The sequence below is a fragment of the Myxocyprinus asiaticus genome, chromosome 39 (assembly GCF_019703515.2).
Source record: "Myxocyprinus asiaticus isolate MX2 ecotype Aquarium Trade chromosome 39, UBuf_Myxa_2, whole genome shotgun sequence".
Taxonomy (NCBI): Eukaryota; Metazoa; Chordata; class Actinopteri; order Cypriniformes; family Catostomidae; genus Myxocyprinus; species Myxocyprinus asiaticus.
The window spans coordinates 39,872,667-39,897,726 of NC_059382.1; the positions used below are offsets into that span (position 1 = coordinate 39,872,667).

A 25,060-nucleotide genomic window follows, 5' to 3' on the forward strand; every position below is an offset into this window, starting at 1 on the left:
GTGCCCTGGGGCGTTGGGGCAGCTCAATGTGGCTGAAGGACACTGCGTCCTGGGTTTAGTGGTATAAAAGCCTGAGCAAATGCATTGGACACTGGGTCTGGAGCGGGGAATGAGGAGCTGGCTTCGTGAAGGCAAGAAAATTAGATTGTTTCATCTGGTTAAGGCGTTTCAGGTGAGAGTCTGTCTGCATGTCGGGATGAAGGAATAGGGGCTTTGTGCTCAGGATAATGAGCTATAATTAGTGGAAGATATCTTTTGAGTTCTTTGGCCATAATTTGTCCTGTTATTTTTATTTAAACTCATTGATTTACACTGTTAGAGGAAAATGTTAAAATGTTTTACCTTTTGTAGTACAACAGCTTGTCATGGGGGCAGTACCCTCAAAGGTACACCCACTGTATCCTCTTTACACCTTAAGGTGCTAATTTATACTCTTTAGGGACAGATAAGGTACAAATACATTTGACTGACAGTTAGAGAGTATAGTGAGTGTACCTTTGTGGGTGCTGCCCCAGTAAAAAGCTGTTGTACCATTTAAGGAACAATTTCTGCACTTTTTTTGACAGTGTGACTTGGAGACCAGTGGTTCTCAACTGGTGGGTCACATCCCAAATTGGGAAATAGGTCTGTTCAGATTGGGTCACAGACAGCAGGGAAAAGACAATGGTAGATGCAAATAATAAAATGCATGTAACTGTATAATCTTGTATTTAGGAAGGAGAGAAAATCAACTGTAGAATAAACACTTCCAGTATCTTTTGTTGTTGACGTCAAAGACTGATGCATCCAATCAAATTCTATGGTACTGTGGCACAAATTCATTTATGACTTGGTAGAAGCTAGGCAAATTACATACAAGCCAACATTGAGGATGCCCTCATCCTCAAAGAACATGAAAAAACTACACAAGATATAATAAAATATATCCTTGGGTAAGATAATTATAGGTCAACTTGCAGCGAGCATAAATATGGTTTGTTTTTTTGACCACAATGGGAAATTTCCAATCGCAAGTGAGCATCCCTGTTCCCTACTCACTCTGGAGGACAGAGTCCTTAAAGTTGGTTCTCTGAAGGGAGCATTACTGTATGAATCTACCCTTTGCTAATGGCCTTGCAGAACAGCCCTTCGTGAAGGGTCGAGTTCCTCCCTTTAGTTTGCAATGACTTTTCGAACTGCATCACCTTCCCGCAGTGCCCTTCAAGGGTGCAAAAATGCTGTTTGGAATTCGCCTACCATGTTTTATGTGGTAAATTATTGGCTGCAGAGAGCATGAAATCATTGAAATGCACTTTTCTATGATAAACAATTTTGGTACTGTGTTGGGTTGATGTCCATTGTAAGATCTGGGTCTTGACACAAAACCAGTTGAAAACCACTGAACTACACCAAACAGAGAACCGATTTAATTTATTACTGCAGTGTTTCTTAATGCTGGTCTTGGCGACACATAGTACTGCACATTTTAGATATCTTCATCATCTGACACCCAGTTTAGTTAATGGAGCCTCTAATATAGAGCTGATGATTTAAATCAGGTGTGTTAAATAATGTGCAATGCTGTGGATCCCAAGAACTGAGATTAAGAAACACTGTATTAGAGAATGTTGATGTCTCAAACTGTTTTCCAACATCCAACCTAAAAAATCTTAATAATGAGAGGAGGTATCTGCTTTAAGCTTAGTCTAAGTAGGTTGAGCTAAAATCTGTCTTGAGACAGACTTGATAGATTATTTTGAAATATGATGGGGAGATTCAGGTTTCATCTATTGCATTACAGGAAGTCAGTTCATTGACACCGTACAGTCTAAATTGATTGAAGACTCTGCTTGCTGTATTGAGCAGTGGCTAGAAATAGGTCAGTAAAGCCCATCATGATTGACATTAATCATTGATCACTGCAGCATACATGTTGCACAAAGCAGGTCACCATTACCTAATCTGTGAAACTCCTAATTAATGGTGTTTTCTAAGTCAACATCACTTAAGCTCATGCTTAGGTTTAGTTATTTGAACAAGCCCTTAACTATATATATTAAATCTGGGGCACACTGTTTGTGCTGCAGAAATGAATGAAAAATGAATGAAGTCTTGAAACTTGTAGCGGAGAGGTGGGCTATTATTTTTCTAAGATATCAGGCTTGTGATTTTTAACCTTGCATTCCATTCACTTAATTGATGGAGGGACCCCAGCAATAACTTATAAGAATTGGGGGTGGACTCTTTTGGCTTGGGCCAGTAAGCAATCACCCAACAACTACCCAGAATACCCTAGCAATCACCTAGCAATATCCTAGCATCCACCAAGACAACCCTAGCGTTGTGGCCACAACTTTTGCATGGGCATATACCATTCACAGTTTTTCAGAAAGTGTGAAAATTTACTTTCTTATTATTGTTCAGCTTGAATTCTGTGTAATTCAAACTGTGAGGTTACATAGACTTTACATTAGACAAGTGATTCACACCAGCATGTTCTGTAGTTTCTGAGATGTAGTGTTAAACAAATTGTCCAGTAACGTGTTTTAAAGTTATCAGGTTTTTCCCAGGAAAGAAGTTTTAGGATTAGAATTTTGATGTGCTATAGTATTATTTCTTATTACTACCATGAAATGGTTAGACTTGTGTATTAACAAAGATGCATTCAAACATCAATAAAATGGAAGAAATGAATGTGATACACTTATATTTTGGAATTATGTGGTGGTTTTTGAGTGAATGAGTTGATTTCCACTATTTACATCTACTTTAGATACTGTAGCACATTTTAGACCTAAAAGCACGCCAACATACCGCTAACATCCACACCACATATAAATCTGACTGGCATTTACAGTGGCTGCATCTTGCATTAAATTAATTGAGTTTATTTAACAAATCATTTTATTCTTTCTTTTCAACCTTTCTGATCTTTTTCGCAAAATATTACCCCTCTGTAATACCCCACCTCCTCACTCCTGAACCCCACCACTGCCCATTTAAAAACCTACCCATGTACATCCACTCCAAATGGCCCTGTCTTTTGTGGTTGGAGATGGCAGAGTGTACAGTAGCCCTAGTAGCAATGGAGGACAGTGACCGTGAAGCTGACTCAGCATCTGATGATCAGGACTCTATGCCAGCATCCCCTGAACCCAAAGCACATGAAGTGGAACAGGTACTTGTGCATCTCCCTTGGGGTACAGATAACCTCTTACCTCTGTTAGGATATTGCCCCATTGACTGCCCTTTCATATGGAAAAAAAATTCTTTAAGCTAGAATATTTTTTGTTAGTTTGATGGCTTAAAGTGATTCCTTAAATGCAGTGTTGTAAAGCATTGGTCTTTTCATCTAATCTTACATAGTTTAGGCATTTTACTGTCCTGTGGTACAATTCAGTTTGGCTTTAAGAACAGAAAACGGCACGAAAATCAATCAGGTATTACAAATATCCTTTCGTTGATAATCATTACATACAGGATTCATACTGTGCTTCTGTTTAGTTAGTTTTTGCAACTTGTTCTCATCAAGCGCGTTTACATGCTCAGTCTTGTAAACACCTTAAACGGTTGTTCTTTTTCGGGGTTAACTTATAAACTTTAACCAATCAAGTTAGAGTCAAGTCCTAGTCCTAAGGGGCCGTGTTGAACTCTGAGCTGAGTAAATTTGTTGATGAATCTGGGTTCAAATTAAACTTGTCAACACTGTGCCATTACATCAATGTTGAAGCTTATTTTAACCTTCACAACTAAGAAAAACAATGTAGCAATATCAGCGTCGCAACTATCCATTTATGGATATTGTTGGACTCGAGACCATACTCAAGTCTAAGTTCAAACTGGAGTACCCCAACTCTAGTTTTCACATCTTCCAGGTTGTGGCAACAGATTGTTCATATGTTGTTACAAGATCTCTATTCCAATTAACAGATTTGCATCTGCACTTTAAACATCACAACCTTAATGCACCACAATGTATTATTCATCAGGACAGATCTCAGAGCAGTGGAAACCTGAGTGCTTTAACAACACTCCTAACTATTACGCTCAGCCTTTAGTTTAACACAGTAGGGCACTGGTACTACACAGAGGTTGTACATGACATGTGCACATCATTTTCATGGCTGACTTTTACGAACTTGTCATCTGATATTTGTAACTCTCAACATGTAACCTGTAGCACATTTAGCTGTATTACTGGAATTCAAATCCTTTAAACTGGCCATTGATTGTTTGACGTCAAAGTTTGGTTCACAGCTTCACTTGAGTCCCCTTGAAAAGGTGATCTGGGGTATGTTTCATGTAAACTCAGTTACGGTTATGAATATGATATGAATGCAAATGTTTAAAATCATGGAAGTGACCCACTATTGATAACATAATTTGTGTCTTTGCTTGCTCCCAATCACAATTAGTAATTGCAAATGTGGTTGTCACTCTCAAAACTTTGCAGTGTGTACGTGGCCATTGTGTTCAACAGAAACAAATTAGTGGTCTTCTTTAATGGTCTTTCTGTCACATGTATGTATTCACTAATGTGTGCAACTGTGTCTCATCCAGTTCAACATCTGCTGTGGAAAGATTATCATCTGAGTCTTCTTCCAAAGTGATACATCAAAGTTTTATAGTCTTGCTGTCTTTTAAGGGTGTCTGGAGCAGGAACTACCCTGTACTTTCATATCACAACTCGACTACATCAGCAGCAATGATTCTTTCATTATCAATAAAGCTTTTGTAACCTGTGCAGAGAGTATCGGTATCATCCATGTTGTGCCTACTGGTACTGCTCACACTCCTCTTGTTTGGACACTAACAGGCGTTTAGTCAGTTCCTGTTCTTTTGCCACTTCTGTACTTTTCTCTTATATTTATTGATCCTTGTCAATGTACCTTACATAAATTTTCCATTCACCTTAAGTTTCCACAAAAATACCATAGCATCTACAATTACTGTTACATGAGTACAACAGTGGTAACTTAGTATTAGCTACCACTGCCATAAAAAATAAACAAGTATATAAATAATTTAAAAAATATATAACAATGACAAGATTCTGAAAGCTTATAAATCTCCCTAAACCTGTCAAGAACATGTCCAGCTCATAATTCACCCCAAAAATAAAATAAAATCGATAAATAAATAAAAAAATTTTTTTAAATTAAATATTTTTGTATACAGAAAATTAAGTCTACTTTTAGAATTTTATTGAAAATGTAAATTTTTATGTACCTTTGTGTGTATCCATCATGGTAGTTTTGTTTAATTTAATTTTTAATTCTGTCCGGACACAAATGTTTACTGTATTACAGTAATTTTAGATTATTTTCACATTACAGTAATGGCACTTTACGCAAACTATAATTTATTTATTAATTAAATTGTGATAAAATATGATTGACACATTTTGTCATGGAATCACTCTTGATGGATATCCCATATTGATATATTAAAATTTTACATTGTAAATAATAACTGTAGTTACTATTCTACTTTGGCGGAAACTAAGGTTACCTTGTTAAACTTTTGTAAGGGCATGCAGTGTTTGCATCTAACCATTAAATAGTTCTATTCTCTTTTTTTCTCTTTCTATACATACTTACCCACCCATATTAAACCACTTCTTTTGACCCTGCTTGCATGTTCTGCCCTGATCCCTCCAAAAACGCTCCTACCCTTTCCCCTCCTGACCCCTCCTGATCCTCAGCACTTCCCTAAGGAAGACTCTGATGACTCCGAGCTGGAGAACATCATAGGACATCACCCACCCAAAGAGGGCCACCCGTTCGCCCACCACAGGCTCCATAAGGGCGAGAGTGAGGGTGAGGGGCATAGCAGACCCCACACCCCGGGAACACCCACCTACCTGAGGGCCACCACGGTGCCCAGGGGCCCGGGAGAGTTAGAGCACGAGTCCAGACACATGGCTCAGCGGGGCCACGTGGAGTTTAGCCTGCCGTCTCCTATCAGCCCCTCCAGACCTAAAAGTCCCTGGGGTCGATATGACCCATACGACTCTACTGAGGTAATGGTGGACTAGTGACGAGTAGATTTCAACCAAAATAACATGGACTGCATCAGTACATGAAATATGTAAACACCCCAAAATAACATTCAACAGCCTGGTTCCGGTGGTAAAAATCCCATTCATTTTCTTCATAGGTGAATTGATCATTTATAAACCTTTAATGACAGACATACTGTGAGCTCCAAGATAGTTAATCAGTGGGATTTGAACCTGTGAAGTCCACATTATTTCAGTTTTTCTTTTTGAATCATGCAGATTTCCTGGTGAAGAATTGCACTTCCCATGATCCTTAAGAGAAAAATCCACCAATTGGAGAATCGCTTGCCAAAAATGCTTGACAAAAGAGCTGTGCAGTGACCTCCCACTTCCAAGATTCACTGTGACTACTTATACAATGGTATATCTGAATACCTTGCAAAAAAAATTATTATTGTTTCTATACTTGTAATCAACAAATTAAATCAATATTTGTATATATTGTATTTCTTATGAATACGTCATTTGCACTGCTTCATGGGATTGTAGTTTATTCCCTCATTAAAGACGTTAAGTACACAGTCTTGGACCTTTGTCTTTTTGTCCAATTTTCAAATACATTTTTGCTTCAAATTAAAGTTTGTAATGTGATTTACTTCAGACCTGGTTGGTTTGGTTCATGGCACACAACTATTTCATGAACAATTTTATGAAATCCCTATAGCGAAAATGACTGGGAAAAATATATCCGGAACCGACACGGCTGAAAAAGTGTTTGGGCCGTGTTGCCCTCTTTACCCTGGTAGTCCTCGAGTACCATGTAAATACCATGGTTCATGAATCTGCTAATCATTTAATGGACATAGTACCATGGTAATACCATGGGTTTAGGTTCCTTGGAGTGACATGTTAAAACCATGGTTTATGAATTTATTAATCATTTAGTGTTTTGGACATGGTGCCATGGTAATACCATGGTATTCTTTCTTTGGAGTTCCTTGGAGTGTCATACTCATATACTTTGGGGTATGAACATGGTAATCATTCAGTACCATGCATATAACAAAGTACCACAGCATCTGATACCCTCACTGCACAGTACTATTTTGTAAGGGCTCTCCGTACCACCCATGCGGTTTCTAAGCAATATTTTCTTTTCTTTTTATTATAATCTTATTTTGTTTCTTGGGCACATCAGTTCTGAATAAAATTCGAGCTTCAGCTAAACAATACTAGTTCTCCTCATCCTAACATTAGGTTATCTGACTTCAATAGTAAAATCATCCATCTGAATGTGTTTTAATGTGTCACTTCCTGTTTGGGTGAATGGATTTACAGCTTTGATGGCATGTTTTAAAATGGGTTCTGCTGGTGGTCTTCTGTACGTTTGTAAATGGTTATAATTAAAGGGGTGAAGCTTCCATAAATCCTTTTTGGATTTACGACACTCCACCCCACCACTTTCCCCTTTTCAATTTAAACCGAAGTCTGGCCCATCTGGCTTGCCTCCCACAGAGAAACTAACAGAACTTTGGTCAGGTCCTGCAGGTGTTTCACATGAACTGTGGAAATAAGAGAAATCGCCTGCACACTGAGACTTGACATTTCTTGGACCTGAATGTGTATTAAATCACCTTTGAAAAGATGATCATTCTGTTTTTTTTTTCTCTCTCTCTTTTTTTTTGTTATTTTCATGGTAGGATCAAGATAAGGAGTATGTGGGATTTGCCACTTTGCCAAATCAGGTTCACCGCAAATCTGTGAAGAAGGGCTTTGACTTCACTTTAATGGTAGCTGGTAATGTCAACATCATGACTTTACAAACTTGATCAAATGTGTATGTTGTAATTTTCTGAATATTAATTGCAGTTGTTGTAGATGATAATGATGATGTTTTTTCTTCATAGGAGAGTCTGGTTTAGGAAAATCCACCCTGGTCAACAGTCTGTTCCTCACAGATCTCTACAAAGACAGAAAACTGCTGAACGCTGAGGGTAAGATTGACCTCTGACTGTTTCTCACATTTATATGAATGCCTAAATGAATAATGCATTGACATTCAGTAAAAATATGAACTTGAAATGTGTAATTTGGATGATTCTTCAATTAAGGGAGTGTCCTTGTCCCCATGGATGATTTTAAATGGTCCCCTACATAGACTTTTTAAATCATTGGAATTGCAAATAACGCAAGTTAGCTTGTATGGCAAGCTGAATTGACTTTTAATCTTGTGCTGGAAATGAATTACATATATCAATTATTCAGTTTTAACTATAGTTAAAGTCAGTAATGGAATTACTACTAGTGAAAATGCACATTTTTGATATCAGTTATTACGTTTGTATTTTCTTTTTCATAAAATTCGTATTATTCTTGATATAAAAAATGGAATGTCAGCTAGTAAAAATTAGATATATATTTGATATCTGTAACTGCATTTTCACTTGTAGAATTTAAATATCGAATGCAGATATCATTAAATTGATGAGCAATTAAAAGTTAAAAGGCATTCTCTCTAGTTACAATCACGTTACAGATATCTGAAATTAACATTGCCATTAGTGAAAACCAAATTACAGATATCAGAAATTTCAGGAATGGACATTTGTACTAGTAACAATGTAATTATTGATATAAAAAAAAATCTAATTTTTACTAGTAAGAAGTACATTGTTGATATGTGCCATTGGAATTTCAACTAGTAAGAAATACAGTGGATTATAGATATCTGTAATTGCACTTTGAACAGGAGTTAATGACAGATTGTGAAATTCAACTAGTGGAAATGCAGTTACACATATCAATAATTACGGCTTTTTCTATTTGAAATAAAAAAAATTGATATCAGGAATGGGTATTTCTGCGAGTAATGACATCATTTTTTATATCAACAATTAATGTTTTTACTAGTGCAAAGCTAGTTACTGCTAAATAAAAATGTGCATTTTCACTAGTAATAATTCCATTGCTGATATCTCGAATAAGCATTCAGCTAGTGAAAATGTAATGATATATATGAATAATTCATATTCTACACACAATTAAATGTCAAAAGCACTTGTGATAAGCTTGCAGTTAATTAGCTTATTGTCTTAGCAAGTCCAAGGTTTATCCAACTTCATCCTAACATTTTAAGAAATGTCATCACCATCACACACAATATCAAAAATCCACACCATCACACATTATACCAAAATTAACTCAGATCTCTCTTCCAGGACATGTGAACATGTTTTAAAAAAGATTAAATATAGGCTAGTTTTGAAAAAGTGTAATGTTTTAAGATTGCAATTAGTCAAATATGCCTGTAATTGAAGAATTTACAGTCTATTCACATCGAGAATGAAATCAAAAACAAAATGATTTGCAAATAAACGGACGATTCACACCAAGAGCTGTGTGTAATTTAAAATGTCCTGATGGTTGTGATGTGTTGATGTTCATGATGTTTGTGTTGTTTTCAGAGAGGATCACTCAGACGGTGGAGATCACAAAACACACAGTGGACATTGAAGAGAAGGGCGTCAAACTCAAACTCACTATCGTGGACACACCAGGATTTGGAGATGCTGTCAATAACACTGAATGGTACAGAAAGGGCTTTAGGGTGAATCTCACAAAATATGTCCAGAGCACATTTACAAAATTAAGCCTATTTTTGGACCATTAAGCAAAATATCAAGTAATTTTACAAAGCAACTTTCTTTTGATTTTGATATTCTTCGCAGTTTTTGTGAGTTTCACTCATTATTTTGATTCAGTAATGTATTCATTGTTTTGTTTTGTTTTTTCAGCTGGAAGTCAGTGGCAGATTACATTGATCAGCAGTTCGAGCAGTACTTCAGAGACGAGAGTGGACTGAACCGCAAGAACATTCAGGATAATCGCGTGCACTGCTGCCTTTACTTCATTTCACCCTTCGGTCACGGGTGCAAGCATTATCAGCATTATACACACAAATTACATTTCATTGTGGTAGTGTAGCGTAGTCGGTAAAGCTTAGGCCTGGTAACTGGGATTTTGTTGGTTCAAGTCCGTGAGGCATGATCCATTTTTTTTTTTCCTTGACTCAAAAAACCCCCCACAAACCTCAGGATACTAAATGTGGAGTGTCCCTGTATTAAATGTACTGTGAAAATCTATTCACACTAAGAGTGATAGGATAAAAAGGACTCCAATCGTTCACATGGTTTCATGCAAAATGCAAAACATTGATATATATATTAATATATTTTAAACACATTCCCATTTAGTCAGCAGTAGCTTTTCATATTATATTGTATTACACGGCTCTCTGGTATACTTGATTATGATTGGTCAATTGATCCATTCAATATTTCTGAATAATGGCTGCACATCCAGGGATAAGGTGATATCAGACCGCTCATCCGGGTATTGTGAGTCATCTTTCCTACTTCTCGTATCACTCTGCGATCTCTATAAGTAAGCTAGTAAAACAGTTTAGACTTAAATCAATATTTTATGTCCATTTATTTATTTATTTATTTATTTTTGCAAGTAGTCTTGTATTAAGCAGGATAATGAGCCGTCAGACAGTAGTTTTCACAAAAAATAAACATCAACAGAACTCCAATACATTATATATAATATAATATATAAAAAATCAACCTACAAAACCATGATCTGTTGTTAAATGAATTTTCCAACCCCAGTGTGAATAGATCCATAGGAATACATAGTTTCAATTCAAAGTAATATTCACACTGAATATTTGCTCTTGGTGTGAATGTGTGACTTGAGTATGGGCTAGAAAAATGATTATCTGTTAATCTGAACTCTAGACACTTAACAAAAATGAATGTTTTTTGTGGCATATTTTAAAATGTGTATTTTTTAAACAGTAGATTTGATTGTTTTTAATTTCTCTAGAGGTGGAATTAGCTGTACAAAGTCAGATTACAGAATTGCAGGTTCAAATTTTCAGATTAAGAAGAAATTCAGAACTCCAAATGCAAACCTCTCACATTCAGATCTCAGAAATTCAGATCGTAAACAAACTAGGCCAAAGGCCATGTTTCTGTAATACATTGGACCATGTCAGAGAAGTCTTGCAGCTCTGTGATCGGCCAAAATGCCAAGTTCGACTATTCTGATAAATGTGTTATATGTAATATTTTTACTGTGCTAAATCATAAAATGACCATTATATGTCATTAGAGAATTAGGAAACATGCTAAGTTGAAATACTGGCTTCTCCGATAACAATGCTACAGCCATATTTATTCTACTTTAAAGTTTCCATTCCAGGCCGGAATTTCTGTTTATGTTTTGGCCTGTGTGATCTCGCCCACAACACAACAGATTCCACCCGACCTAAAAAGCCTCGCCATCCATCTAAAAACCACCATGACCAGAGGCATAGTAAAACAAGAATAAATATTGGAGATGCCTTTGGAAGATGGAGACATCTTAAAGCCCAGAAATCCTTTAAAAGGGATGCTGAGTTGGTTAATTTGCGTGTCAACATTCTGGCAACCCGCATGAGCTTCGAGTCTGGGGTGGGGCAGACAACTCTACAATATTTTGAATTTGGACTGTAGTACCCATTTCAAACGCTTGTCAATCTTACAAATAGCATCTTTAACATCTACTTTTCCCTTTGGATCATGGAAGCTTTAAAATCTGAATTTCAAAGATCTGTAAGAGATGTGTATTTGGAGTTCTGAATTTCTTCTTAATCTGAAAGTTTGAATCTGTAATTTTTTTAGGGATGCACCAACGTATCAGCTGCCGATATTTATCGGCCAATTATTGACCAAATAAAACCATCAGCATATGGGTTATAAGCATGAAAACGCTGATATGTGAAACCAATGGTTTATTTATAATTAATTAGTAACAAATTTTGTAAAAACTCTGTAAATTCAAGTGGGGGTTGGCGCTCCTAAGAACATGTGTTTTATTCTTTCAAGTTAATCTGGAAAAACCGCCATAAACGGACGCGACAGTTGTAAAAGTGGCACTTACCTATAGGCTACATGATGAGGGAAACCATCCAAAATGCTTATAAACCAGCAGACTTTGACTTCTGAGACATCGGTGTGATATACAGTACATTAATGCTGCACGATTGATTGAATTAAAATTGAAATTGCAATATGGCCTTGTGCAGTTACTAAACCTTAAAAAGCTGCATTTTAAAATATTGTCTGCATTCAGTGCCTCTAGCGGTCTGGACAGCATTATCCATTATACTATTATAATACAGAATTTAAAAGGGGGTTTTAATTAAATAAAAAAGCAGTTGACATTTTCGTGGAATTATATGCGTAGTATGAATTTGTAATGTTTTATTATATTCAGTACATACATGTAAAATATGAGTTCTGTTGTTTTGAACTGCATAAAAAAAATGTTTAAGAAGTATAAAATAACCATTATTTTTATCTTTATTTATTATTTATTTATCTGTCATTGTGGCCTGTCATGTGTTCAACAGATTAGCCAAAAATGTTCATATCGGTCCATCCCTAAAGATTTTATAATCTGAATATATGCAGCTACAGTGATCCCACCACATTCAAATGATGAATTTATAAAATGAGCAACAAAAAAATATACATTTTTGTTAAATGTCATGTCTAGAATTCAAATGTACAAAAATTCAGATTCAAATATTTTAGTCATTGCTCTAGCTTCATAATTGAATAACTTTGGATAAAAGCGTCTGTTAATGGCTGTACTGTAAGTTTATGGCTCTCTTTGTCTTACTACATATAAAATGTGTTTAATTCATACACACTCTGTTAGTGATGCATTATCTAGACATTGTCCTATATATCAGTACAATACAATATGATCTGCCTCAGTACAGGAGAGATCAATGATGTATCTGTGACCTCTCCTGGAAGATCTGTGTCATTACAGCTGTCTCTTAAAACAGAAATCAAGCCAAGTCAAAGAGCTATTTTAGTGTGAATTATCCCATGTGTAAAAGGAACAACACAATATGCGATGTGGAACAGCGATAATGACAATGGCAATTTCTTTTTGTGTGGTTTGTATCGTCTGTATTGACGGCTGTCACTGTGTTTTTGGGTCAGTTTGAGGCCTCTGGATGTGGAGTTCATGAAAGCTCTCCACGAGAAGGTCAACATTGTTCCTGTACTAGCTAAAGCAGACACACTCACCCCGACTGAAGTCAAGAAGAAGAAGATCAAGGCGAGTACTTGAGTGACCAGAACCTGTGATATATGTGTGTGTGTGTGTGTGTTTAAATGTGCTGTATTTCACTTTCAAATCCTTCCTGCTCAAAACAGATTCGAGAGGAGATCGAGCAATACGGGATCAAGATCTATCAGTTTCCAGACTGTGATTCGGATGAAGATGAGGACTTCAAACAACAAGACCAGGAGCTCAAGGTTCACACATTATATTCAGAGCTGCTGTTCAAATATATCAAACTCGTATATAATATACAGTTGTGCTCAAAAGTTTGCATACCCTTGGAGAATTGGTAATATATATATCATTTTTAAAGAAAACATGAGTGAACAGGCAAAACACATTTCTTTTATTTCTTATGGGATTCATATTCAACTGTAGGTTATAACAGAATGGCACAATCATAAAACAAAACATGACAACAAAGAAAAAAATGAAATGACCCCTGTTCAAAAGTCTGCATACCCTTAGTTCTTAATACTGTGTATTGCCCCCTTTAGCATCAATGACAGCGTGCAGTCTTTTGTAATAGTTGTCTATGAGGCCCCAAATTCTTGCAGGTGGTATAGCTGCCCATTCATCTTGGCAAAATGCCTCCAGGTCATGCAAAGTCTTTGGTCGTCTTGCATGAACCGCACGTTTGAGATCTCCCCAGAGTGGCTCGATGATATTAAGGTCAGGAGACTGTGATGGCCACTCCAGAACCTTCACCTTTTTCTGCTGTAACCACTGGAAGGTCAACTTGGCCTTGTGCTTAGGTCATTGTCATGCTGGAAAGTCCAAGAGCGTCCCATGCGTAGCTTTCATGCAGAAGAATTCAAATTGTCTGCCAGTATTTTCTGATAACATGCTGCATTCATATTGACATCAATTTCCACAAGATTCCCCATGCCTTTAGAGCTCACACACCCCCAAAACATCAGTGAGCCACCACCATGCTTCACAGTGGGGATGGTATTCTTTTCACTATAGGCCTTGTTGACCCCTCTCCAAACATAGCGCTTATGGTTGTGACCATAAAGCTCTATTTTGGTCTCGCCACTCCAAATTACAGTGTGCCAGAAGCTGTGAGGTGTGTCAAGGTGTTGTCGGGCATATTGTAACCGGGCTTTTTTGTGGCATTGGCGCAGTAAAGGCTTCTTTCTGGCAACTCGACCATGCAGCTCATTTTTGTTCAAGTATCGTCGTATTGTGCTCCTTGAAACAACCACACCGTCTTTTTCCAGAGCAGTCTGTATTTCTCCTGAGGTTACCGGTGGATTTTTCTTTGTATCCTGAACAATTCTTCTGACAGTTGTGGCTGAAATAATTCTTGGTCTACCTGACCTTGGTATCAAGAGATCCCCGAATCTTCCACTTCTTAAGTGATTGAACAGTACTGACTGGCACTTTCAAGGCTTTGGATATATTTTTATATCCTTTTCCATCTTTATAAAGTTCCATTACCTTGTTACGCAGGTCTTTTGACAGTTTGTTCTGCTTCCCATGGCTCAGTATTCAAGGGTATGTAAACTTTTGATCAGGGCCATTTGGGTGATTTCTGTTATCATTATGATTTAAAAAGAAGCCAAACAACTATGTGATAATAAATGGCTTCATATGATCACTATCTTTAAATAAAAGACAGTTTTTTTTGCATGATCAGTCATATTTTCAAAATCAATGCCAAAATTTCACAATTTCTGCCAGGGTATGCAAACTTTTGAGCACAACTGTAACAAGGACACATGTACAGAAATAGGGAACAAATAGGTGTCCCATCACTTTTTAAATTACATAAGGCACATGTCTGATGTTCGATTAAAGACGATTCAATATGTTAGACTATTATCTAACATAAATTTTGTGTGTCCCACCCTGTTACTATCCTGTTTTTGAAGTTTAAGCACATCCTTTTTGACCATTTGTTGAAAAAAAATGTCTTCTTTTCTTAAGAGTTTATAGCCATATTTTGCAGCCTATTTATGGGAATTACGACTTATAAAACATCAGTCCAGATGACTTTTTATTATTCATGGTCTCTCTTCCTCCTGTAGGACAGTATTCCCTTCGCTGTGATTGGCAGTAACACAGTAGTGGAGGCGAAAGGCAAGAGGGTTCGAGGCCGTCTGTACCCCTGGGGTATTGTAGAAGGTATGAGCTGATACATACCAGAGGTCGACCGATAGTGCATTTTGCCGATACCAATAACTTTTGTGGAAAAGGTTGATAACTGATTAATCGACCAATAGTTTTTAAAATAGATTTATTGAATGTAAAAAAAAAAAATTATTATTTTTTTGGTTATGGTCTTGGATCCTGATTGGATCCTGAAAGCTGTTGACAAACTACTCTGTCTCTCTCTCTCTCTCTCTCTGTGTGTGTGTGTGTGTGTGTGTGTGTGTGTGTGTGTGTGTGTGTGTGTGTGTGTGTGTGTGTGTGTGTGTGTGTGTGTGTGTGTGTGTGTGTGTGTGTGTGTTGTACAGTGGAGAATCCAGCACACTGTGACTTTGTGAAGTTGAGGAACATGCTGGTACGAACACACATGCAGGATCTGAAGGATGTGACACGGGAAACTCACTATGAGAACTACAGAGCGCACTGCATTCAGAGCATGACACGCATGGTGGTGAAGGAGCGCAACCGCAAGTAGGCAGCACTGATTCACAGAGCAGAACCTGTATTCTCACTGTCTGCTATAAAAAATAAATGTTTTTTTTTTTAGGAACATACAGTGGCCCCAAAATGTAATTGGGCACTTAAGTCACACTTCAAATTGTCTGGACTTTGTTGCATTAGATAAAAAATCAAGTGTGCTCTGCACTCCAATGCTGCTGGAGCTTTTCTCAAAACTAACTTTGCTTTTCATTTTTGCTTAATGATTTTTAATCAACTGGTGTCTTGGATATTTTTATTGGATGTATGAAGTCAAGTCACACAGGTGTCCTAGCAGAGGAACAACAGTTCAACATAGTAACTAGCAACATGTTACACTATTGGTTGACAAACACTAAGTGTCACATTACCATCTGTCATAATTCTCAACAATACGTCTGTTGTTTTATCATTTTCAACCTCACAAGCTTCTTTTTGTGAAACGTTTTGTTTAAAAAGTGTGCTTGTGCTTTTGTTAAAAAAAAAAAAGGTATATTTTTCAGCAAACGGTCAGCTTAACCTTAAAAAAATGTTGACTGTCCAGTTCAGGAGATAAATCTAAATATTAAATGATCTGTTTTATTTTAAAATGCTTGCAATTTTGCAAAAAAAATTAAATGAAGGTGAATGGTGACTGGGGCTGTCATTCCACCTAACATCTCCTTTCATTTAAAAAATAACATATTTTTAAAAGAAAAAATGCCCCCTTTAATGTGAGCCTCCTGATGCCCAACACAAGAATGAAAAAAAAATTGGACCAGACAAGGAGTGGACTCTGTGGCCAGCAGTGTAGGAGACCACGGGGCGCCGGTGCATAAGGAGATTCGGGTGTAGGACATGGACTTGGAGACCACAGGGGATCCAGCAGACCAGGAGACTTGGGTAGAGGCCATGGACCACAGACCATGGGGGAGCTAGTAGAGGCTCTGGAGACCAATTAAACGATGACAGCCTAAGGGGACTCAGGTGGAGACAATGGACAACCAGTAGACCACGGGGGATCTCCGGCAAGGATAGTGGCAAAGCAGGGGACTCAGGCGAGGGCAATGCTAAGGCAGGGGACTCAGGCAAGGTCAAGGAAGGGGACTCAGATGAGGGCAGTGGGAATAGGGGGCTTAGGCAAGGGCAATGAAAAGGCAGGAGATTCAGGGGAGGGCAGTGGGCAAGGCAGGGGACTCAGGTGAGGTCAAGGCAAAGGGGGCTTAGGTAAGGGCACTGAAAAGGTAGGAGACTCAAGCAATGGCAAGGCAGGGGACTCTGGTTATGCAATGAGAGAAACAGGGAGCGGAGGGTCCTCCATAGCAGGGACCTCCGGGACCCCCAGGAAAGCTGCAGCAGGAGCTGAAAGAATTGGGAATCTCGGGGGCGGCGACCATGATGAGTTGAGAAGGCATTCCTGACATCACATTAAGGGCCAATGCCTTTCTCCTCCTCCTCCTCTTCCTAGAGCTTTCTGCCTCCAGTGAGGGAGTGCTGGGTGCCATATTGGGGGTAATGCTGTACCCCGCAGTGCAGAAGGAGAAGCTAAGCCTGAGAGCATAATCAATGTATTCTAATAAGGAGATTTCACATTTGTCTCTTGGCAGACATGATTTAATCACTCATTAAGACTGAAAAAAATATGTCTTTCAGAACAACGCCTATCCAATCTAACTTTATGGCATCAGTTTCTTGCTAGAAGGACAGGAGTTTCATGACTGTTAGATCCATTGTTTGGTCAGTTCTTTTGTAATGATTGGAGTCTGGAGACATGGAGATGAGGATTTAGGTGCAGACTTTATTGAAGGCCTCGAACAAAACACAAGTAAACAAGAAACACAACTGGAACACACAACCAATACAGCCTTACGAGGACAAGAACCGACATAGACACAGAGAACATGAGGGCATATGCATACACAAGGGCTAAAAAAATTTAACAAGACTAGTAACAAGACACACTTGGGACAAATCAACAAGGAAAACAGGAAACAAGAGCAGGACTTCAAAATAAAAAAGACACACAATAAACCTAGCACCCTCTACGGGACACTTTGGAATGTGCCATATATGATAGTTGGGGAGTAAATGTTGGTTTGTAGTTATTTTTAAACATACATTTTCCACAAATTAATGAAGATAATTTTAACTAAGAGTTACTTTGGTAACTGGTTGAATGGTTGGTGCTTGACAAATCTAATCAACACTCCGATTGTTGTAAAAATGGAGAAAAATGGATTGAGATTATTTTCTTGGGTGTTGAATTGATGTGTACTTTTCATGCATAATTTTACCATAGATAATGATGTAATCTAATAATGTAATGTAAGTTATCTTAAAACTCTCTCTCCAAAGAACATTGTTTGTTTTTCTGAGCAGCAAATTGACCCGGGAGAGTGGCACAGACTTCCCCATTCCAATGGTGACCGGCGTCACTGACAACGAGACGGAGAAGTTGATCCGTGAGAAAGACGAGGAGGTACAGCATCCCTGCCCTGACGAACATGAGCAAATACAGCAACACGAGCAGCATCCTGACCCAGAACCATGCGACACGCCCCCCACAGAACCAGAACCAAATACTGACCCGCAACCTAAAGGGTCCTGACACCGCTTGCTTCTCATAGGGTTTCATTTAGAAGGTCACGCTAAAAATGGCCTGTGTACATAACCATGTGAACCTCAAATTAACCCTCCACCCATCCCTCCTACAACACGGGTTATATGGAGCAGTGGCGCCCCCTGTAGGTGTAACAGACAGAGATCAGACAGTTAGAGTTGAGCACATGCTGTATGCTGTTCTGTAAGGAACATGTTCACTGTGAAATGTGCCATGTGTTTAACATTTGTATTCAGCGTGTCTTAGAGTTTTGAAAGCCTGCACATAACTGGGATGATGCACTTTAATACTGCATCCCATAATGAGAGAATCTCATGAGTAAATGTCCAGGTCATATTTAACCCCAAAATTGATAGAAAAATATAGCCGCAAGCAGCAATTATCGAGTGCGATTGTTGAAGAAAGTGACAGAAATTGCCAAACTTCTGTCAGGGGCAAAGTAATGTAATTGCTAAGTACTCTTGTTACTTCTTAGGTATTCTTTCCACTCTTGAGTTTTCTGAAGAAAAAAAAGAAAAGAAAGAAAAATTCAAACTGCTCCTAGACCATTGGTCAGATTCTCATGAAATTTTGCATGTATCATCTAGAGGCATTCATAAAAAAAAATCTATCATAAATTCGATTTGATTCATCAAACAGTTTAGAAGATATAAGCCAATAAATTGTTTGGCGTTTGCTTAATGCACTTATCAACCTTTAACTTCTGAACAATTTTACGAATTGTCATGAGCATCCCTAGATGATACTTGCAAAATTGTGTGTGAGTTGGACTAAAGTATAAGAGTTAGAAAAAGTATGTTTTTCGGAAAACTCAAAATGGTTGATCTTTGTAGGTGTTTTGTCCTCCATTTAAACTTTTCCAAAAAACCTACTATTTTAAACTCCTCGTAGACCACTTGTCTGATTTGCCCAAAATTTTACTTGTATCATCTAGAGTCCCTCATGACAAAAATGAATCAAAAGAATTTTGATGCATCAAATCGTTTATAAGATATAGGCCAATAATTTTTTTGACATTTGCCCAATTCACTTATTAACCTATATCTTATGAATGATTTGATGAATTAAAATACTTTACATAACTTTTTGTCATGAGGGTCTTTAGATGATACAAGCCAAATTTTGTGTGAATCGGATCAATGTTCAAGGAGGAATTCGAAAGCTTAAATTGGTCGTAAATTTTAAGACGGAAATGAAATCGGAGATATACATTTAGTTTGTTTTGACTCAGGGAATCAGAGGAAAGGGAATAATTCTAGCCCATACGGTTGCTGCCCAGACACTTTTAGGGCAAATGAAGAAGAAAAAGAAAATCAGTACTATTACATCAGGATTCCTGCACCTTTTTGCTTGGACCACTAAAAAATAGAAATTATACTATTTTGGGAATTTAAAGGGTTAGTTCAAGCAGAAATGAAAAATTCTCTCATGATTTACTCATCATCTTGCCATCCCAGATGTGTAACTCTTTCTTCAGCAAACACAAATGAAGATTTTTAGAAGAATATTGCAGCTCTGTAGGTCTATACAATGCAAGTGAATGGTGACCAAAACTTTGTAGCTCCAAAAATCACATAAAGAATACATAAAAGTAATCCATACGACTCCAGTGGTTAAATCTATGTCTTCTGAAGTGATATAATAGATGTGGATGAGAAACAGATCAATGTTTAAGTTCTTTTCTACTATAAATCTCCACTTTAACTTCACTTTCAGATGTCAAAGTGAAAACTAAACAGGCACTATATGTGACTTTCAGATGTAAATTTAGAGTAAAAAAAAAGGACTTAAATCCCTTTAAGTTGTTCTTTAAATGACATGACTTTGATAACAACTAAGCTCATTTCTCTCAGAATTAATCAATTACTGGAATGTTAAAAAAACAAAACAAAACAAACAAAAAAAAAAAAAAAACACAATAATGGAAATGATCCTGTCCAGACACAATTCTTTTTTTATTATTATTATTAATTAAAAGCTGCATAAATTAAATTCTCTACAACAAGTGCAACCATGATTTATACTTACATGAGAAGGAAATACTTGAAAATAAATGTCTATATACTGTATATATATATATATATATATATACACACACAGTTCTGGGCAAAAGTTTTAGGCACTTGTGAAAATTTTTCAAAGTGAGGATTTCTGAATAAAATAATGACAAATAGATTTCATTAATCAATTAACATCATACAAAGTCCAGTAAACATAAAAAAAGCTACATCAATATTCAGTGTGACCACCTTTACCTTTAAAACAGCACCAATTCTCCTAGGTACACCTGGACACAGTTTTTCTTGGTTGTTAGCAGATAGGATGTTCCAAGCTTCTTGGAGAATTCACCACAGTTCTTCTATCTATTTCGGCTGTCTCAATTGCTTCTGTCTCTTCATGTATCCCAGACTGACATGATGTTCAGTGGGGGGCTCTGTGGGGGCAATGGCATCTGTTGCAGGGCTCCCTGTTCTTCTATTATATTCTATTCTGTTTGCAAAAGTATTGTCTGGGAGTCTAAAATGTATATTTCCTATTGACACATTAAAGCTGAAGATATAAATAACCATCTTAAGACAAATCTTTTTGTGAAACATCTTATGTGCCTAAGACTTTTGCACAGTACTGTGTATGTATGTATATATATATATATATATATATATATATATATTGCATATTAGTAATGAAATTCTTTGGGGGAAACTGTGTTTAATTTTCATTAAAATAATGTTACAATGTAAAAAAAAAAAAAAAAAAAAAAACACTTCTAGAGTCCTAAAATAAAATAGACAATTTGATTTGAAACTTTATTTATTTATTTTGATTTTGGGATCAAATATGACTTGGATATATTCTTGATAGGTTTCGAAAGATTCACCCTAATACTCCCTTCAACTTCCCAAAAGATAACCTCATATAATATGTTTCTCTTGTATTGAGTTAGAGGGCTAAATATATTTTGTACTTGTTTCAATGATAGAGGTACTCCGTCATGAAATAAATATATTTTGGAAGATTAGTAGATTAATATGTTTGAATTAATGATAAGTGTCTTTTTAAACAACAGTATTCTGTTCCAGTTACTACATAATTTGAGTTGGAAATATATGATTCTGTTCTGAATTTATTGCATTGGAATTTGAGATTAAAGTCTTGTTGATATGATTTCACACTGCACGTCTGTCTTCATACACCCTGACATCAATACAATGAGCTGTAAAAAAATTAAATATTCTGATATTCATCAGCTGTTCATAGAAACTGACATCCTTTTCAAATAACTCTAAAATTAGGACATTAAAAGGATAGTTCGCCCAAAACTGAAAACTCTGTCATCAATTACTCACCCTTGTGACTTGGAACAACATGAGAGTGAATAAATGATGCTGGGTGAACTGTCCCTTTAAATTTTACACACGCATGCACATTTCAACTCAATCATTACTTAAATTTAACAATTATTATGCAGCCTTGAATTGCTGCAGTCACATTGATATATGATGACACATGCAGGATGTTGGATTGATTTTACCTAATAAACTGTACGTTACGTAACAAAGATATTGATTTCCTGCATATTGTGATCATGTAAAGATTTCTATATATATTCATGACATACTGATAGTGAAGTCATGCGCGTTATTGACCGTTTGCCTATGTGACATCCGGGTCACTAATGTGAGATATCTGATCAATATTTATCTACTTTCCACTCGATAATGTGACTTGTAGCCTGTTGGCCAATCTCTTGGACTCATTGATCGGTCAGTATTGATTTGTCAGTTTCATGTTTGTGTGTTTGTTCTTGTTTTGCAGTTGCGACGGATGCAGGAGATGCTGCAGAAGATTCAAGAGCAGATGCACACACAGAAAGAGGCATATTAACAATGTGTCATTCTGCTCTTAAGCACTGCCCCTGACCACACCCACCAGAGTTGCCCCTCCCCCTCCAGCACCTTCACTGTGATATCTGTCGAATTACTGCAGTATATGAGAACTGGAGCCAGTACCACTGCTCCTTATACTCATATTATGCAGCCTTTTATGCCGGGTTCACACATCCTCCGTGAGCGGCGTGGTCGCGTTGGACGTTCACATTGGCTGCGTCTCTTCCGCGAGAAACAGCAGCACCTCTGTGCAGAAAATTATGTTATCTATGGGGTCCTACGCCAAATGTATTCTTTAATAAGGTCATAATAAGCTGAGGTTATTGCTGCTTCAAGGACAACAGCGGGCAGTCACATGCAATTCATCTTTATCAGCACACTTGGTTGTGATTGGTTAATTTTGTGTCTATACTGTACGGCAGTTTATTAATTCTTTATTTTATTGAGTTTACTTGCATGCAGACATATAAATTGTAGTGTACTATAGGTTCAGTTTGAATAATTTAGATTTTTTAAAAAAAAAAATTGTGTCTTTTCTATAATCTCCTGATTATTTTAGTGTTGTACTGCACCCAGAGCCACTGATCTCAGCATGAGCCACATGGCAAAAATAGGGTCAACGCCGAAACTATTCACTCAATGCCGTGTCTCGGACGCGCCACCTTACGACTCACCCTTGCAGTGCGATCGGTGTAATCCGTTAATATGGACGGCGAAATGAATACGCCCCGCTCACAGAGGATGTGTGAACCTGGCGGGGCACCAGAAACTCCACTGACTGCCCTTCCTTGCACATTATACATTATTCAAGGACCCGATAGAAGTCGCGGAACACAGACGATCACCTCGCAGCGCGCACCACGTCAGATTATTACCTCGTGCACCCCCCTCTGTTTAGGGCATCAGTTTGGCCCGCGCCGGCCTTGTCTAGAGCTTAGTGCACGTGATGACCATATCAATGAAGACACATTTTGTTTGTGCATTCACATTTACAATTCCAGAAATAGAGTAAACAGTTTATACATTTGAATCTCATGAATACATGCCGGGTCATATTTCACCCAAAAATCAAAAAACACATTAAGAAATTTTATTTTGCAGTAAGAAAATGAAGTCTATTTTAGGACTATTAAGATTTTTTGCATTGTGACATAATTTTATGGACAATTAAACAAATTTTCCTAAATTTTCAAACCTTTCCCAAAATTCTAATTACTATATTATGAAAAAAAAAAAAAAAAAAAAAAAAATCTAATTCTCATACTGTAATGCAATACAAAAATAATGATATCTTATTTAAATTATATAATTAATTTAGACAGATATTAATATTTAAAATGTCTTACAATATTTCTTTCTTTTTTTTTCTTTTTTTTTTTTTTATACAATAATGACTGACAGGAATGAGAATGGAAATCACCATTGAGAATAATGATAATTACAAAATAAAAATAAAACTGTAAACTTCCCAGATGTATTACGTAATCAGAATGATTAATGTTTTATAATATAAAATAGTTTAATAATTTAAATATATATATATATATATATATATATTGATGTATATTTAAGTACATTTCCCCAAATTCAAAAATAAAAATAATAAAAAAAAATCTCATTCTCATTACTGCAATGCGTCTGGGAGGTTTACGTTTGAGATTTGTTTTTCTTTTATTCTTTTTTCTTTTCTTTTTTTCAGATTTTGCGGTAATTCTCATTATTACGAAGGGAATTTATTTTCTGAAATAGTTTTGTATTCTTTTGCAATTATTTGGGGTTTCGTGGTTTTGCTATAGTGATATTATATTAACCATGACTGTAGTAACTCTGGTTAGTATTTTGTTTACTGTAGTTTTACTACAAATACCATGTTTAAACAATGGTTACTGTAATAATACCCTAGTTAATTTTCATAAGGGTTAACCATAGTTTTACTACATTAACCATTGTTGAACTATGGTCACCATGAAATTATGATTTTTACTAAAACCATGGTAAATGTTGTGATTAATATGGTTTTACTACAAATACCATTGTTCAGCTATGGTTACTGTAATAATCAGTAGTTAATGTATTGCAAGAGAATACAGAATGTATTGTGAGGGAACGCAAAACTATATTCGAAAAAACTTAATTCCCACCCTATTTCTTAATAGTAATTTTTATTAGATTCTCATACCGTAACACAGTCATCATTCTATTACAGTAAAAAAAAAAAAAAAAAAAAAAAAAAAAGTTATATGATGAGATTTTGAATATAAACATCTGCAAAAATTCATTTTTTCTTACATTACAGTTATGAGAATGAGATTTTTGGGAAATGTTTGGGAATTTGGAAAGAAATGTGCTTAATTTTCAAGAAAATGAATGCTCCTGAGCTTCATTTTTTATGCAAAAAATAAATAAATAAATAATATATATATTTATTTGTGGGTGAAATATGACTTGGACATGTTGATTTGTTCTGTAAGGCTGTTATTGTTTTGAGTGCTTACAGGCGCAGTATAGTTTATTAAATAGAACAATGTCTTTGTTCAGGTAATAAAAATAAAGGCATTGATTTTGTGAAGGGTGTTCTGGTTCAGGGGCCGGTCAAGACAGCAGCCCTTTAACCAATTTGCTTGTTGTCCGTTGCGTGTTTGTACTTCCAAGGTTGTTTTTTAAGTGCTCGATATCATAGGATAGACACAGTGAAATTATTTAATCGTTTTTTTCTACAATGTGTACGTTTCTTTGTACATTGTTCATTAATTGCATCTGTTGTATGTATTTTTG

General features: G+C 36.5%; 1 protein-coding gene across 5 annotated transcripts in view; it reads left to right on the forward strand.

Moving 5' to 3' along the window:
- The window catches only part of LOC127429801 (septin-4), an 80,148-nt gene extending 55,628 nt beyond the window's left edge, over positions 1-24,520 (forward strand). For 2 of the 5 annotated variants that reach the window (XM_051679027.1, XM_051679028.1), the window contains exons 2-11: positions 7,681-7,777; positions 7,888-7,974; positions 9,445-9,568; positions 9,775-9,909; positions 13,045-13,162; positions 13,261-13,362; positions 15,202-15,298; positions 15,631-15,793; positions 18,158-18,257; positions 22,215-24,520. In XM_051679027.1, the coding sequence (XP_051534987.1) occupies positions 7,681-7,777; positions 7,888-7,974; positions 9,445-9,568; positions 9,775-9,909; positions 13,045-13,162; positions 13,261-13,362; positions 15,202-15,298; positions 15,631-15,793; positions 18,158-18,257; positions 22,215-22,283 (1,092 nt within the window). In that variant the 3' untranslated portion in view covers positions 22,284-24,520. Of the gene's footprint in view, positions 1-109; positions 173-3,034; positions 3,158-5,683; positions 6,002-7,680; positions 7,778-7,887; positions 7,975-9,444; positions 9,569-9,774; positions 9,910-13,044; positions 13,163-13,260; positions 13,363-15,201; positions 15,299-15,630; positions 15,794-18,157; positions 18,258-22,214 lie in introns of those variants that run through there. The other 3 variants (XM_051679024.1, XM_051679025.1, XM_051679026.1) reach the window with 3 other exon arrangements.
- The last annotated feature ends 540 nt before the right edge of the window (positions 24,521-25,060 follow it).